Raw genomic sequence first — 18331 nt, forward strand, 5'->3', positions numbered from 1 at the left:
GTTCACTCTGATTGGCTCGGTGTCCCACCAATTCCAGAATGTCGTCCCGAGCTGCCCCACTTTCTATTGGGCAGGACATGCGGTCAGTCACGCCAAGAGCTGAAGCACAAAAGAGATATGTGTTCATCTCTGTGCCAGCGTGTGTTTATTGTCCATCCCTCGTTGTCTGGAGGGCAGTGAGGATTTAACCACAATGGAGTCACATGTATGTCTAACCGGAGAAAGGTGAGCCCAATGGTATCTTACAATAGTTGACAGTCCAGATTTTTAATGACTTAACAGAACACCCCTATCTGGCCTGGTGAGATTTGAACATCTCTCACAGAACATTAACCAGGGTTAGCTAGGACTAGACCAGTTACATTGAGACAAAACCACTGTCTCATGTGACAGGAATTTCCAGCTTTGGTCAACAAGAGGACACAATGTTTTAGGGAAACCAGAAGTATCTATTCAGAATTTCCATCATGAATTGACAGGAATAACTTCTGTAAAACTTCCTAACAGGATTTTAGGGAGAAGATTTACATATGAAAAGAAGAATCATAATCCATAAATCCGTGTGTGAGTAAGAATAATACTTATTGTTACGTCATGGAGATCAAACCCTGTTAATTAAACTAACCGCCCAGAAAAAGCTTATCTTGCCTCATAATCTGTTAAAATGTGAGTTACAGAATTCCTAAATTCCACTATTTAAAGAATTTTTTTCTAACTCTAATAGTGAACACTAAACAAAACCTATTCACAAATCCAACACCCCTTTCTTTAACTATTTACCATCTGACCCCAACTCGACACAACTTAATATGCTATTCTAATAACATATTTATTAAACGTTACATTAACTTAATCTCAAGGCCACACAGTCTCCTCTTCATTGATGTTTTCACTTTTCTAGCTGCTGATCTTCCTGGGTGCTCTTCTTTTTACTGTATTTTTCACGTGAACAGGTACCTTTGATGGAGAGTGTTTTCAATTTCTCTGAGAGCAAGAATCAGCAGTTGCTCTCCAATAACTTTCAAAATGCCGGGTTTATATCCCCCATATGACACATTAAATTCTTATTTGATTGATTTCCAGGGATCAAAACAATTAAATTCAAATCTCATTGTCTTCCGGTATCCTGGGCATAGCTTAAATTAATTACATTTGAATTGTTGTAATAACATCAAACAGAACACAGGTATCCATTTAACAGCCAATTGCTACATTTGAAACAGCCCGACCTTTTGCTAGCAGCTGTGACTGTAATTTAAGTTGAGAAAAACACTCTCTATCATAAACTGACAATACATGCTTTCGACTTCATAACATTGCATTGATCATTTGTCCTGGACGAACACGAAGACTCCAACACCATGATGCAACCATGTAAATGTGGAGACTATGGGAAGAGATTGTAGTTACCCAGTCTAGCTGGAAATTGATTGATACAGTCACACTGGAAATAAGCTTTTGCCTGCCCTACATGTGGAAAGGGATTCACAGTGTATTCCAGCTTCCAGAAAAAATTGCTTATCACACTGAGGAGATACCGTTTAGCTGAACCTCCTGTGGAAAGTGTTTCACACAGTCAGTCAACCTCACTGTGCACCAGCGAGTTCAAACTGGGGACAGGCTGTTTGTGTGCCATGTATTCTGGTGAGAGTGTGCAAAAGAATTCACTTCTGCCGACACATCAATGAGTTCACACTGGGGAGAGATCATCCACTTGCTCCGAGTGTAATACAAACTGCATTCAGTTTTCTCAGCTCTTCAGTGCAGTTACAACATTGGCATCTACCCAACTATCTGGAAATTTGCCAGATTGCCTGTGCACAAGTAGCAGGACACATCCAACTCAGGATTAATCGTCCTAACAGTATACTCTCGATTATCGATAAAGCTATGCAACATATCGAATAACATCCTCTCAGAACCACCAGGCTCACTCAGGTACTGACCTCATTCTAGCCTTGGTTAAAAGATGGACAAAAAAGCTTAATCCGAGAGGTGAGATGAGATTGACAACCCTTGACCTCAAGGCTGCATTCGACCCAGTGCGGCATCAAGGTGCTTTGATTAGATTCCAGGATGTAATTTACTACTGCGTACGTTATTCTCTATATAAATCACAACGATCCTCTTGATTAGGTTCCAGTCTGTAATTCACTCCCGAGTATGTTATTCTATACACAAACTATCCCGAACCCCTCAATTAGATTATAGCCTGTATTACACACTCAGTTTTCTCTTATACTGGATGTAATCATCCTGATTCCCTCGATTAAATTTCCGTCTGTAGCTCACTTCTGATTGTGTTATTCTGTCAGTTAACAAGCCCCATCTCTTGATTAGATTCCAGTCTATAAAACCCTTCCTCGCATCTAGCTAGCTTTCAGAAAATTTCCATGTTTATTAATTTTGAACTTTTTTCAGCGACCAATCTATAATCGCCCTGTCTAATGTAAAATCACGGTCTTCCATGGCATATATTTTACCCAACATGGCATGCGAATGTAATCGCACCCCATTCTTAATTCAGGAGTCCCACGAGCACGCGCATTGCGCGCTTACAGGCAGGCACATGGGCTGGAGTTGGGAACATGCGCATTGATGGTCTGGAAGCCGGAAGGGAGTATGATGACAATTTCTGTCCAACACTGACAGTGATCGTTCCGAGAAAATCCTCTCACAGATTAGATTAGATTACCTACAGTGTGGAAACAGGCTATTCGGCCCAACACCAACCCTCCGAAGAGCAACCCACCCAGACCCATTCCCCTACATTTACCCCTGGCCATTCCACCTAACACGATGGGTAATTTAGCATGGCCAATTCACCTAACCTGCACAGTTTTGGGTTGTGGGAGGTTTTTTTTTAGATTAGATTAGATTACATTACAGTGTGGAAATAGGCCCTTCGGCCCAACAAGTCCACACCGACCCGCCGAAGAGAAACCCACCCATACCCTTACATTTACCCCTTACTTAACACTACGGGCAATTTAGCATGGCCAATTCACCTGACCCTGCACATCTTTGGACTGTGGGAGGTAACTGGAGCACCCGGAGGAAACCCACGCAGACACGGGGAGAATGTGCAAACTCCACAAAGACAGTTGCCCGAGGCGGGAACCACCGCCCGAGCCACCGTGCCGGCCTAATGGGGGGCATTTACAGGCCTTTCCTCGAGTAATGTTTGAATATTTGACTGGAGTCATGTGGTGAGACTTTCTGATCTCTGTCTTATTCACATGATAATTTTGGTGGTTTGTAGTTTACTGCGACTGTTAAGCTGCACTCCTCAATCTTACTCATACATGGGACCAGAACGTCTTTACCATCTATTTGCTATCCCTAATTGTGCTATTCTGAGTTCCAGACTTCAGATCCCTGGAGTTGGATTCTAGAGTGCGGTGCTGGAAAAGCACAGCAGGTCAGGCAGCATCCGAGGAGCAGGAAAATCGATGTTTCGGGCAAAAGCCCTTCATCAGGAAACCCTGGGGTTCGATGTCAGTTTGAATGAGAATGTTGGGCATTTACTGAGCTCCTTGAGTTCAGAGGTTTAGAGCTGGAGAAGATGATAGAGATAGCGAGGGACAAGACTATGAGCAAAGATTGACATTTCATAATGGATCTGCTGCATCACCAGGAGCCTGTGTGCGTCAGCAGGCATAGCAATCAGAGATAAAATGAACTTGGTGTGAGGAAGGCGAGAAACAGCCGTGATCTGGAACGAAAGGAGGTCACTGGACTTGAAATGTTGACTGTACTGTCTGTCCATTGATGCTCCCAGACCTACTGAGGTTCTCCAGCAAGTTTTGTTTTTGTTTCTGTTTCAGATTTCCAGCATCCACAGTTATTTGTTTCTTGTTTAGCGATTTGGATGATCTCAGATTTATGGGGAGGAGAATGTTTCAGGCCTTCAGGTGTGTGACAGAAGAATCAAACTCAAGAGGTGACAAAGGCATAGTGTAACTTTCAGAAGCAGATGAACTGAGGTGGGGCAGGGTCAGAAATTATTCCTGAGATTTGAAGAGGTGAAAGTGTGGACATGCAGCTGGTAGCTCTTCTGAGAGGTAAAGCATTTACCAAGCTTTCAAGTGGCTACTTCAGCCTCACACATTTGGCATGAGGATTGATGGAAGTGGTGCTGGAGAGTGGTGTTTGCAGTGTGATTTGGACATAATGAATTTGAACTTCTCATTATTTAATTGTGCAAGAGTTCCAAGTATCCAGAATTGGGTATTGGGCAGGTGAAGGCAGTGCGAACCTCAGAGAGAAACATGAGAACAATGATTTTCACATTTTCACTTTACTTGTTTTATTTCCCGCCAAATGACTCTCTCTGTCTGATGGTTGACAGGCTGGGAGATTGTGGGTTGGGTCTTGATTGACTGAATGTTTTATTGTTCGGGAAGGTGTAAGAGGCCGGGGCGGGGTGGGGGGGGGGTCGGGGGCGGGGGGTTGCGGGTGGGCGGGGGGGCGGTGGTGGGCGGGGGATGTCAAAGCTTCAATAGAAATCCAGCAGAACTGAGAACAGACAACACCGAGCTCTGTGGGAACAGGGAGATCAACAGAGAACAGAGAAATCTGGACCTGAAATCCAAGCTGACACCAGACTACCATGTTATCAGTGCTTTGATTTGCATTGCCAACCCTCGACCTTTACCGAACTTCCCATTTGATTTGAATGTCACGTACCCTCAATATTCAGGATCCAACTCTTGTCATCCTAAAACCACGTCTCTGTAAGGAGTCTCAGGTCACACTTATTTTCTTCCGTCAATTCGTTCATTTTCTTACAATGCAGCACACATTCAGACACAGTCTTTAGTTTCAATTTTTGTGATCTTTTCAATCCAGCTTTGATTAGTGGTACATTTATTCCCTTTGTCCCTTTCTATTGTTCTCTGACATTCACTTTCCACATTACTACATTGCTCACCTGCCTTGATTTGGAATTGCCCAACATGTCCAGGGATGTGCAGGTAAGACAGGTTAGCCATGGGAAATGCAGAGTTATCGTATCATAGTAATAGAAGCAGGAGTCGGCTATTTGGCCTGTCGAGTTTGCTCCACTATTCATTCAGATGATGGCTGATCTATCCATCATCTCAGCTCCTCCTACCTGCATTATTCCATCTACCCTTAATTCCCCTCCATGGAAGATCCCATCCAACTCTGTCTTGAATATAGTTAATGAAGCTGCCTCATCTGCTCCCTTGGGCAGAGAAGTCCACAGAGTCACGCGAATTACAACATGGAAAGAGACCATTCAGTCCAACTCATCCATGTTGACCAGTTATCCTAAACAGACAAGTCCCATTTGCTAGCACTTGGCCCATATCTCCCTGAACCCTTCCAATACATGGAACCATCCAGATGCCTTTTAAATGTCGTAATTATACTAGCCTCCACGACTTCCTCAAGCAGCTAATTCCATACCCGCACCATGCTCTGCGTTAAAACGTTGTCCCTTAAGTCCCTTTTATTTCTTTCTCCACTCACAGTAAATGTATGCCATCTAGTTCTAGACTCCCACAATTGAGAGAAAAGACCTTGTCTGTTTTTCCTATCAATGCGGCAGGATTCCTGAAGAAGGGCTCATGGCCGAAACATCGATTCTCCTGCTCCTTAGATACTGCCTGACCTGCTGCGCTTTTCTCGCAACACATTTTCAGCCCGTCTCGTATCAATGCCCCTCATAATTTTGTAAACCTCCATAAAGTCACCCCTCAGCCTCCAAAGCTCCAGAGAAAACAGCCCCAGCCTGTTCAATGTCAACTCTATTTCACTCTGAGCAAGACTCAGCTGGTTCAAGAGGTAGAGCGGGGCTGCAGACATGGCTGCTGTGTGGCTCGTTGGTCGAGGGGTATGATTTTTCGCTTTGGGTCTCCTTCGACACAGACGTGCGAGTGATCCCGGTTTCAAATCGCCGTTTGTCGTGAATAACAAGACGATCCGCATAGTCAGAAACCGCATCCCGGGGACAGAACGACAAGCCGATGTTCTGGAAACTCTTTGCTGCTTGCAATTCTTGAAACAAAGTGGAATGTCTTTCACACTGAGCAAGTTTCAGCTGGCTCAGAGTCTCCAGTGTACATTGCTCTCTTTCCCGGCAGCTCTTTCCTATTCACTCAATGTCGTCTTTCGCAGCTTTCCCGTATAACGGCGCACTGTTGTGCACCTCGCCTTCTCATCTGCTTCCCAAAAAACTTCGACGTAAATATTTCACATTGATACACAGGCCCAATGCGCACAGTTGAGATGACACACTCGTGGAGGTCTGCGGGGTCTTCTCCTGTTCTCTGTACCCTATATTGAGGAGGGCAATGCTTGTCACTGGTCACTCCGGTGTCAGAGAAAAGTTTAGAAAGAAAACGGTTTAATTTTCTGCTAGTAGAGATGGTATGGTTCCTGGGGACAGGCAAATGGAAGCAGAGATACAGAATGAGAAGCAGCTGTTCATAGAGTCATAGAGATGTACAGCATGGGAACAGACCCTTCGGTGCAACCCGTCCATGCCGATCAGATATCCCACCCCAATCTCGTCCCACCTGCCAGCACCCGGCCCATATCCCTCCAAACACTTCCTATTCATATATCCATCCAAACGCCTCTTAAATGTTGCAATTGTACCCGCCGCCGCTACTTTCTCTGGCAGCTCATTCCATGCACGCACCACCCTCTGCGTGAAAAAGTTGCCCCTTAGGTCTCTTTTCTATCTTTCCCCTCTCACCCTAAATCGATGCCCTCTAGTTCTTGACTACCCGACCCCAGGGAAAAGACTTTGCCTATTTATCCTATCCATGCCCCTCATAATTTTGTAATCCTCCATAAAGTCACCTTCAGCCTCCGACGTTCCAAAGAAAACAGCCCCAGCCTGTTCAATGTCAACTATACTTCACTTTGAGCAAGACTCAGCTGGTTCAAGAGGTAGAGCGAGCGGAGGTGGGGTGGGTGGGGTGGGGTCAGGCACACCTCTGGTGTGGCTCATTGGTCTAGGGGCGTGATTCTCGCTTTGGGTCTCCGCCGACGCAAATTTGCGAGAGATCCCCGGTTCCAATCCCGGGCGAGTCCGCGTTTCATGACTTGTGCAAAAGTGCCTATTTAACTTTCTCAAAAAGCACCTTCGTTTAACAAGGTTGGGCTCCCTGGAGTACCAATGGGACAGAAAGCAGCGAAGTGAAATGATTGGAGATAGCGTTGAACAGGTTGACGTGAGTGTAGCGGTGTTTGAGGGATGTCAGCGGTGAGGGTCGATTGGAAATTTGGGACAGCTCTCCTCGGAGAACAGAAGTTTGAAATCTGGCCCGATTGAAGCTTTCCAAGTCATGCGAATCTAGACAGAGAAAGTAATGTAGTCAAAATGTCCCACGCCTGAAAGGATCGACCGAGCTTTAAAGTCATGGGGAAAAGAACCAAAAGTGACATTTGGAAGAACGCTTTCGTACAGGGAGTGGTTGGGGTCAGTAAATCTCTAACTGACACTTAAAAAGAGGTAGATTCATTAGACGCAAACGGGAATTCGGTGGTCATGTTTAAAGTAACCATGTGCAGAATTACATGGAGAAGGCAAGAGAATGATACGAATGGAGACCCACGTTTACTTCCTGTGTCAACCCAGCAGAGCGCAGGTGGGCCGCATGGCGTCTATTCAGAGTGAAATCACAGTTCGACCAACAGGATGTGGGAAGTTAGAAAGAGTTTATATTTACACAGCCTCCATACGTTTGCGAAACACCATATAAGACGACAGCAGTGGAGAGGTTGACATTGGTCTCGAACGTGCATGCCACGCGCCAGACGAAAGGCTGAAGGGACCTGTGGAAAACGCTATTGTGCATCATCACAGAGTGGCGCAGCGGGAGTGTGCTTGGCCCATAGCCCTGAGGTCGATGGATCGAAACCATCCTCTGCTATTGTACAGTGTCTCCTGAAGCGACTTTCATTTGCAATGTTACTCTGTTCAGCATCTTGCTTTTCAAATGAATTCCTGAGTGTCCAAATTTCTATAACGGCGCTCTGTTCTTTTCCTTGCCATGTCATTTGTTTCCCAAAACTTCGGATATCTGATCTCAATATATTACATCGATACAGAAGTCAAATTTACACAGTTGCGCTGGCACCCTTGTGGAGCTCTGAGTTGTCTTGTCCTGATCTCGTATGAAACCTCTTCTCTGAGATGGCAATGAACCGGTGAAGTTGAAACACATGACTTGCTGTTTTAGTCCATTTCCTGCAGTAAAGAAACCAACAGCTGTATAATAAAAGACTTCCTGCAGGATTGCTGTATCAAGACAAATTCTGAACACCAAGCAGGCTGCACAAAAATGCACTCATATCAATTTTCCTGAGGGAAGAGTCTCCGGTGTCCATTTCTCTCTGTCCCGACAGCACAGCATCTTTCTATCTCTCCTTTAATAAGACCATTGGAACAAGTTCAAAGTTGCCCATTTCCTACGCATGACTGTAACTGACTTCTCCTGCCTCACGTAATAGTGTGAGAGAGCAGAAGAGTGAATGGGCTCTGCCTTCCACCAGCACAGCTTGCAAGTAGAAACGAAATGGTTCAATTATCCACCAGTGGAGAGAGCCCGGCCACTGGGGACAGGACAAACAGCAGCGTCCTGGAAGCAGCGAGACAGATTGAGAAGCAGATGTTCTTGAAACTCTTCCCTACTTGCAATTCTGGGAGCAATGCACAATGTATTTCGTACTGAGCAGGTCTCAGCTGCTTCCGGAGGTGGCTGCACCCATGGCTGGTGGCTCGTTAGTCTGGGATATGATTCTAGCTTTTGGGTCTTCGAGCATATGCAGCCGTGTGAGAATTCTTGGGTTCCAATCCCAGGAGAACCATCATTCCTTAAATTGACCTGAGCAAAAATACCTGATGAATTTTCTCAAAAAGCCGCTTCGTTAAATAAGATCGGACTGCCTGAATTAGGGACGGCGCAGAGCTGCCATTGCAGTGAACACGGCGAAGGGAAACACTTGTTCAAAGTGAGAACAAGTATTGCAGATTTTTCGCCCGCGCAATCCGAGTCTGATTGAATCCTCCACCTGTTTTACGCTCAATTCCGAGGATGACACTTAAGGAAGCGCTGAACAGGTTAACGTGAATGGTACCGTCCTGAGGAATGTCAGCAATGAAGGGAGATTGGAAAGTTTGGGGCAGCTCTCTTTGGAGAACAGAGGGCTGAAAGCTGGTCTGATTGAAGTTTTCCACGTCATGAGGGTTTTAGACATAGGAAATAATGCAGTGAAAATGCTCATAAGCCTGAAAGGATCGAGAACGATTTGGCAGAGATTTAAAGTCATCAGGAAAATAAGTAAAAGTGACATTAGGAAGACCGTTTTCGCACAGGGAGTGGGGTCAGTAAGTCGCTGTCTGACTGTGACAAAGAGGTAGATTCAATGGACACAAAAGGGAATTCGGTGGGCATGTTCAATGTAACAATGTGCAGATTTACAGGGAGAAGTCGACAGAATGAGACACTTATTTACATATTGTGTTGAGCCAGCAGAGCTATGGTGGACTGCATGGCCTCAGTCTGCGCTGTCCCACATTTCGTGATTCTGAGTGAAATCGGAGTTGGGCCAACAGAACGTAGGAAATTTGACAACGGATATATTCTGCCCAACAGGATACTCCATCTGACCTGAGCAAAAATACCTGATGAATTTTCTCAAAAAGCCGCTTCGTTAAATAAGATCGGACTGCCTGAATTAGGGACGGCGCAGAGCTGCCATTGCAGTGAACACGGCGAAGGGAAACACTTGTTCAAAGTGAGAACAAGTATTGCAGATTTTTCGCCCGCGCAATCCGAGTCTGATTGAATCCTCCACCTGTTTTACGCTCAATTGGCAGATGTAGTTTAATTCAGATAAAAGTGAGGTGCTGCATTTTGGGAAAGCAAATCTTAGCAGGACTTTTTCACTTCATGGTAAGGATCAACGAGTTAAAATGAGGACTGCAGATGCTGGAAACCAGAGTTTCGATCAGAGTGGTGCTGGAAAAGCACAGCAAGTCAGGCTGCATCCGAGGTGCAGGAAAATTGATGTTTCAGACAAAAGCCCTTCGTCAGGAATAAAGCTTTATTCCTAATGAAGGGCTTTTGCCCGAAATGTTGATTTACCTGTTCCTCGGATACTACCTGACCTGCTGTGCTTTTCCAGTGCCACTCTGATTTAAACACTTAATGGTAAGGTCCTAGGGAGTGTTGCTAAAGAAAGAGACCTCGGAGTGCAGGTTCATAGCTCCTTGAAAGTGGAGTTGCAGGTAGATAGGATAGTGAAGAGGGTGTTTGGTATGCTTTCCTTTATTGGTCAGAGTATTCAGTACAGGAGTTGGGGGGTCATGTTGTGGCTGTACAGGACATTGGTAGGGCATTTAAGAGGCATTTGGATGGGTATATGAATAGGAAGGGTTTGGTGGGATATGGGCCAGGTGCTGGCAAGTGGGACTAGATTGGGTTAGGATATCTGGTTGGCATGGACAAGTTGGACCGAAGGGTCTGTTTTCATGCTGTCCATCTCTGTGACTCTGTGTTCTGGGATTTACATATTAATGAACTGAAACCTGCAACCCGTTCTAAAAGAGGAAAGACTGAATAGCAACCTAGGGTTGTTCAATATATCCTATCAGTTGCATGACACTGATCTTTTTCTATAAAATCTCAGTCTTATGATCATGCACCACAACTCCCCGATGAAGGAGCAGCGCTCCAAAAGCTAGTGCTTCCAAATAAACCTGTTGGACTGTAACCTGGTGTTGTGTGATTTTTAACTTTACCCACTGCAGTCCAATACCGGCACTTCCACCACAATTCTAGTGAACACAGCACACACCTCCTGGTGCTGCCAGGAAACATTACAATGCTGATGAAGCGAAGCACTCTGCACTCCTGAAAAACTTACAATTTCAAACAAAACTAGGTACTCATTCACTACTCCTGCTGATACATGACATTGGAAATTCAGTGCAGGAGGCTGAAAGAAAGGATCAGCTTTAAAACAAAACCTCTTGGAGTTCAAAGCTTTCAATGAGAGTCTGAGCCCGGCGATAAGTTCAGGTCACCTTTAATGCGACCCAACTTTGTTACAGCTTCAGATCTCCTCAACAAAAAGACACACAAAAGATAGCTCAAGGTCAAAGCTCACACACTCCCCACTCCACTTTCTTTACTATTGGTCACCACCGAGTTGTCCCTTTGTAATTGCATCCTTGGTACAGCTGTAACCCGGAGGAGGTATTGCCTCGCCCAGCAATTTCATCCCATACACTGCATCCAAGTCAGTTTCTCCCCACACATTTGCCCGGCTGGGGCAGTGTTGAGTCAACCATATTGCTGTGGGTCGGCAGGGCACAGGCATGGGTAAAGCCCTTGCTGCACTCTGGGCAGCTGAAGGCCTCTCCCTGGCATGGACCCACTGGTGCCTCAGCAGAATGAATAACTTGCTGAAGGCCTTCCTGCAATCTGTGCAGAGGAACAGCCTTTCCCGCAGTTGCCACACTTCCATGGTTTCTTCATGGGGCAGGATTCCTCAGGTTTCTCCATGGCCAAAGCTTCAGCTACAAGTGAGTGAGTGTATAGCAACTTCATGCCGTGAATTCCTCTTTCCAGGCTGTTTCAGGTTCCAAACTCCAAGGTCATGTTGTGGCTGTATAGGACATTGGTTAGGCCATTGTTGGAATATTGCGTGCAATTCTGGTCTCCTTCCTATCGGGAAGATGTTGTGAAACTTGAAAGGGTTCAGAAAAGATTTACAAGCAAGTTGCCAAAGTTGGAGGATTTGAGCTATGGGAGAGGCTGAACAGGTTGGGGCTGTTTTCCCTGGAGCGTCAGAGGTTAAGGGGTGACATTATAGAGGTTTACAAAATTATGAGGGGCATGGATAGGGTAAATAGACTAAGTCTTTTCCCTGGGGTCGGGGAGTCCAGAACTAGAGGGCATAGGTTTAGGGTGAGAGGGGAAAGATATAAAAGAGACCTAAGGGGCAACTTTTTCACAGAGGGTGGTACGTGTATGGAATGAACTGCCAGAGGATGCGGTGGAGGCTGATATAATTGTAACATTTAAAAGGCATTTGGATGAATAGGAAGGGTTTGGAGGGATATGGGCTGGGTGCTGGTAGGTGGGACTCTATTGTGTTGAGATATCTGGACGGGTTGGACTGAAGGGTCTGTTCCATGCTGTACATCTCTATGACTCTTATGATAATTGGTCAACGAGTTAAGTCATAAAGGTTAGGTCATCTTTATCTTGAGATACAAAGGACTTGCAGCTTGCAGAGTGTGGTTAGTACTTTCTCATTGGTCTACTTCTGCATTCTAGTGGTTTTAGTAGTTAGTTGTTTATACAGCTATAGACACAAGCAGCAGCTCGTCACGTAGCAATGCAGAAGCCATCTTGTGCAGCTCCTTCAGCCATTTTATCCTACCTTCCAGAGGCCCCATATCCTCTCTCACTCCCTCCATTCTCACTTTGTTGAACCTAATCCCTGCTGTACCTCCTCCTGAAGTGTCTGGTTCTTACTGATTAACAGGTGTCACAAAGCTAGTACCTTTTTTTCCTAAAAGATGTTCCTTGGCTCAAGGAGACTGTCTTTGACTTTTTTCCCAGAGGGGTAATAAACTGGGTCAATCTCTGATCAGTCTGGTTTGGTATTGAGATGAAAAGGATTTTAAGAGACCTTTTGTTTATATGTAAACTGATGAGATTTCAGGCCAACATGGTCATATTTTAGAAGTGACCTGTATTTAAAAAAAAGGGGGCGTAGTCAGCTTTCAAACTGGTTGGAAATTCAACAGGGAGCTGTGTGGAAACTTTCTCTCTCTTTTCTGCCTCTCCACTTCACTCTGTAGGCATGTGTTCTATTTATACTGGTTTTCAAATTGAGTTTGCTTATTCGGACTGTTGTATATATTCGAACAGCATAATTAAGTCTAGTTGGATAGGCTGAGTTCTGTAGGGGTTCTTTATTCTGATCTTTGTGTTTAATTGTGTAATTTTGTGAATAATTATTGTCTGTTTTAAAATCTAGTAATCAACCAAGCTAACTTACTCCAGGTAATTTTTACTGTACACTTACTGAAACAAATTGCAAAGTTATGGTGTGGGGCTGCCTGCTTAAGAATGTTTTGCATGGTCTGGTTTAGTTCATAACACAGGCCCCCACACAGGGGAGATCTAATTGAAACATACCGAACACTGAACGGCCAGGGCAGAGTGAACGTTGGGAAGATGTTTCCACTGACAGAAGAGACTAGAGACCGAGGCCCCAGCCTTCAAGTAAAGGGAAGACCTTTTAGAACAGAGATAAGGAGGAACCTTTCAACCAGAGAGTGGCGAATCTATTGAATTCATTGCCACAGAAGGCTGAGCAGGCCAGGTCACTGAGGATATTTAAGACTGAGATAGATAGGCTGTTGAGTATCAAGGGGATCGAGAGTTACAGGGAGAAAGCGGGAGAATGGGATTGAGAAACCTCTCAGCCACGATTGAATGGTATGAAGATACCTGATGGGCTGAATAGCCTAATTTTGTGCTCCAATGTTTTATGGTCTCTTGCTGTCCTTAGACTCATGAGGGTGAGAATTGGGAGCAGGAGTAGGCCATTTGGTCTTTCGGGCCTGCACCAGCATTGAACAGATCATAACTGGATATGAATATACCTACATCGGGGTGGATATGTTGGGACATTTTTCACTGCAGCACAAGAGGTTGAGAGGTGACCTTAGTTTATAAAGTCAAGAAAGGATATTGATGTGCATGGCAGATGCTGTTTCCTTCGGGTGGGGGTTTCAAGATTAGGGAGTACATTTTTAAGGTGAGAGGAGAAAGATTTAAAAAAAAAGACATGAAGAGCACCTTTTTCTTTTGGTTTACATGTGGAATCACTCTCTTTCAATGTTCTGAGGAAATGGTGGATGCAGGAACTGTCAACATTTAAGACATTTGGATAAGTACATTAATAGGAAAGGTTTGCAGGGATATAGGTCAAACTAGATGGGACTAGTTTAGTTTGTGAATATAGTCAGCATGGACTAGTTGGACTGAAGGGTCTGTTTCTGTTCTGTATTACTTTGGAACTATTCTGTACTGGTCTTAAAAACTTTTTTTTTTAAACTTTCCTCCATCACCATCCACTTTGTTCAAAAATCAGATGAATTCAGCCTTGAATATATTCCATGACCCTTCACAACTGCAGGAAGACATCCCCACTTCTGAACTCAACTCCTCTTGCTAATATACCACTTGCCTTGCTGATTGCTTGTTTCACCTGTCTGACAATTGGCATTGACTAGTGTAGAAGGACGCTGAGCTGAAAATGTGTTGCTGGAAAAGCACAGCAGGTCAGGCAGCATCCAAAGAGCAGGAGAATCGCCGTTTCGGGCATGTGCCCTTCTTCAGGAATGAGGAGAGTTTGCCAAGATAAAAGGTAGGGGGGAGGGACTTGGGGGAGGGGCATTGGAAATGCGATAGGTGGAAGGAGGTTAAGGTAAGGGTGATAGACTGGAGTGGGGGCGGAGAGGTCAGGAAGAAGATTGCAGGTTCGGAAGGTGGTGCTGAGTTCGAGGGTTGGGACTGAGACAAGGTGGGGGGAGGGGAAATGAGGAAACTGGAGAAATCTGAATTGATCCCTTTAGGTTGGAGGGTTCCTAGGCAGAAGATGAGGCACTCTTCCTCCAGCTGTCGTGTTGCTATTGTCTGGCGATGGAGGAGTCCAAGGACCTGCATGTCCTTGGTGGAGTGGGAGGGGGAGTTAAAGTGTTGAGGCACAGGGTGGTTGGGTTGGTTGGTCCGGGCGTCCCAGAGGTGTTCTCTGAAACGTTTCGCAAGGAGGCGGCCTGTAGAAGGCCTTTTGTACATCACACATCATTCCTGATGAAGGGCTCATGTCTGAAATGTTGACTCTCCTGGTCCTCGGATACTGTCTGACCTGCTGTGCTTTTCCAGCGCCACACTTTGACTCTTAATCTCTAGCATCTGCAGTCCTCACTTCCTTCACATCCCAATGTGTCACTTTTAACAATGCAACTCCTTTCTGCTTTTTATTCCACAGTAAAGGCTATATTATCACATTTGTGGTAATGCAATTGCCATGTGTTTGCCGACTGAGAACGACCTGGACCAACGTTTCCGTAGTCCGTCCCCTCCCTGGATTCACTCCCTTTCCTTTCACTTGCTGTAAGTCAACAATTGAAGCCCAGAATGCAAAACAAGAAACGGAAAAGAGAGAGTGCTGTACTCACAGATGTTGGACAGAGGAATGAAGTTGCAGTCTGGGGTGAAGCTCAACCATCGTTCAGGGAGGGATTAGCAAAGCTCATTGTCCAACTTCCGCATTCAGAGAATGGGGAGCTCTGAATGGCAGGAGGTCCAGTCTCTTTCCGATTCTCCAGGGCTCTCTATTGGTCCATCAAAAGAAGGTGGCAAACCGTTTGTGCAGAAATCTAGGAGTATGCGCAGATTTTTGCTGACACCGAAGAGCATAAGCGGTCCGTTGCTGACTCTGTGACTCTTGTTCTACATAGTTGGAACCTATATCACAAGACTAGGAATTCACCCATTACAGCCTGTACTCAACAGTGGCCTAACTGCGCATATTTCAATGCAGGTTCAGAAAGGTGCCTGCAGCTTTTTAATAAAATTGAAGATGCTTTAATGATGTTTCTGAATATATCATTTTAGCGATTCTTCATTTTAAAGATCAGCCATTTCTCCTACACCCCCATCTCTCATATAGACTTATCAACATCCATTCTCTCTCTCTTTTCTTAGAAAGTATTGATACAGCAATCAAAGAAGTCTTGAGGCACAAGAAACAACAGGTGCTGGGGGAAGTAAGGAAAGAGAATGGCTGGGGGTCGAGAGAGAGAAAATGGACAAGAGTTGGGGGGACAGGGAGAGAATGGACAGCGGGCAGCGACACCACAAATCCCACCTTTCCCAGGACCACAGCAGTCACTTCTCAATATACACGTGGTCATGGTAGCAGAATCATATAATCCCTGCAGGCTATTTGACCCATCTAATTCACACCAAACTTCCAACCAGCTTCCCACCAGACCAACTCACCTACCATATAGCTCTGCAGCTCCCCCTGGCTTATCACCCTAAACTGCAGATTGTTGGACTGTGGGTAGAACCCACAGCACCCAGAGGTAAACCATGCACAAAGTCCACACAGACAGTCCCCAGAGGCTGGAATCAAACCCAGGTCCCTGGCAATGTGAGGCAGCAGCACTTGCCACAGAGTCACTGTGCTGCCCATAGCTTTGGGGTTCTGCTTTGTCTTTGTAGTTTCTGACTGGCTGTCTCCTCCTGACATTGTTGAACCACACCCACTGCAGCCTCCCTTTCCCACTTCTCCAGCCCTGAGCACGTTGGTTCCTGAATCCTGATGCCATCTGGCCTCCTGCTGCCAACTGCAGAGAACAGAGATGATGTCTGTCACTATTCTGTCCTTCTCAAAGGCTTATACTCCATCACACAGACAAACGTTACCAAGCATGCACACTTGCAAACACATACATATGAGTCGATGTGGTGAATTTGCATTTGCAGATACATTCGATGTGCGCTTTGAGCAGAAATCGGCAGGTAGTCAATTCATGTATTATTTTATAAATTCCTACTTTGGTAATAGAACCAGTCTGATTCAAGATTCAGGCACATTCAAACTTCACACCTTTCATACATTGAGAGAGCTGAGATGTCACCTATTTTTATAAAACCTTAAGTCATCTCGAGACTGACTTAAAAAATGTTCTGGGATTTATACATTAATGAAGCAAAACCTGCAACCCATTCTAAAAGATGAAAGACTTAACAGCAATCCAGGTTTTTTTCAATATATCATTTCTGTTGCATGACAGTGTGATCTTTTGCTTTAAATTCTGTGTCTGATGATCCTGCTCCACAGCTACCTGATGAAGGAGCAGTGCTCTGGAAGCTAGTGAATCCAAATAAACCTGTTGGACTATATCTTGGTGCTTTTTAACTTAACTATGATTTTTAACTTTACCCACCCCAGTCCAACACCGGCTCCTCCACGTCGTTTCTAGTGAACACGGCCCACACCCTTTACTGCTGCCAGTAAACTTTACAATGCTGATGAAATGGTGCAGTACTCATTACAGCCTGAAAAATGTACAATTTCTAACGATAGTAGCTACGCATTCACTGCTCCATTGATACACGACATTGGAAACTTAGTGCAGGAGGCTGAAAGAAATGAGCAGCTTTAAAACAAAAACCATTTGGAGCTCAAAGCTTTCAATGAGAACCTGAGCCTGACGTTAAGTTCAGGTAAACTTTACTGTGACCCAACTTTGTTACAGCTTCAGATTCCCCCCAGCAAAAAGGCATAGAAAAAGTAGGTTTTTTTTTAAAAAACAGCTCACGGTCAAAGCGCACACACTCTCCACACCCAACACCGCCACCACCAACCCCTCCAACCCATTGCTCCTTCAATCCTCGTGAACTCGCTGGTGGCTCCGCACGTTGAAGGAGCGGGTGAAACCCTTCCCACACTGAGAGCAGGTGAAGGGCTTCTCGCCCGTGTGGACCCGCTGGTGGTTCAGCAGGTTGGAGGAATTGCTAAAAGCCTTCCCACACACTGTGCAGGGGAACGGCCTCTCCCCTGTGTGGACCCGCTGATGGGTCAGCAGTTGGGAGGAACTGTTGAAGGCCTTCCCGCACTCGGGACAGCTGAAGGGTTTCTCCTGTGTGTGGACACGCCGGTGGGTCAGCAGGTTAGAGGAATTGCTGAAGGCTTTCCCGCACTCTAAGCAGCTGAAAGGCCTTTCACCCGTCTGGACCCGTTGGTGGTTCAGCCTGAAGGAGGAACTGCTGAAGGCCTTCCCACACTCGGGGCAGCTGAAGGGCCTTTCCCCAGTGTGGACCCGCCGGTGGGCCAGCAAGGCAGAGGAATAGCTGAAGGCCTTCCCAGACTCCGGGCAGGAGAACGGCCTCTCCCCCGTGTGGACCCGCTGGTGCTTCAGCAGATCAGAGGATTTGCTGAAGGCCTTCCCGCAGTTGGGACAGCTGAAGGGCCTTTCCCCTGTGTGGACCCGCCGGTGGGTCAGCAGGGCAGAGGAATCACCGAAGGCCTGTCTGCAGTCAGGGCAAGAGAATGGCCTCTCCCCTGTGTGGACCCGCTGGTGCTTCAGCAGGTCGGAGGAATTGCTGAAGGCCTTCCCACACTCTGAGCAGCTGAAGGGCCTCTCCCCTGCCTGGACCCGCTTGTGGGTTAGCAGGGTGGTGGAATTGCTGAAGGCCTTGCCGTACTCAGGGCAGCTGAATGGCTTCTCCCCTCTGTGGATCTGGTGGTG

General features: G+C 45.8%; 2 protein-coding genes across 3 annotated transcripts in view; one reads left to right on the forward strand and one right to left on the reverse strand.

The window, feature by feature from the left end:
- The window catches only part of LOC148143696 (sulfhydryl oxidase 2-like), a 565239-nt gene extending 549944 nt beyond the window's left edge, over window positions 1-15295 (forward strand). For both annotated transcript variants that reach the window (XM_087974458.1, XM_087974455.1), the window contains one exon: window positions 15058-15295. Coding sequence is in view for 1 of the 2 variants with exons in the window: in XM_087974455.1 (XP_087830581.1) it covers window positions 15058-15268 (211 nt within the window). In the remaining variant the exon portion in view is untranslated. The remainder of the gene's footprint in view (window positions 1-15057) is intronic.
- A 1762-nt stretch (window positions 15296-17057) lies between these two features.
- Window positions 17058-18328, reverse strand: LOC148143714 (uncharacterized; the record flags this gene model as incomplete). The annotated part of the gene is made up of 1 exon (XM_087975261.1): window positions 17058-18328. A coding segment is annotated over one exon (861 nt), but the record flags the coding sequence as incomplete, so codon positions are not given.
- Window positions 18329-18331: the final 3 nt, after the last annotated feature.

Source organism: Chiloscyllium plagiosum, unplaced genomic scaffold (genome assembly GCF_037043375.1).
Source record: "Chiloscyllium plagiosum isolate Xiang-an unplaced genomic scaffold, Cpla_swu_hap1 HiC_scaffold_27, whole genome shotgun sequence".
NCBI lineage: Eukaryota > Metazoa > Chordata > Chondrichthyes > Orectolobiformes > Hemiscylliidae > Chiloscyllium > Chiloscyllium plagiosum.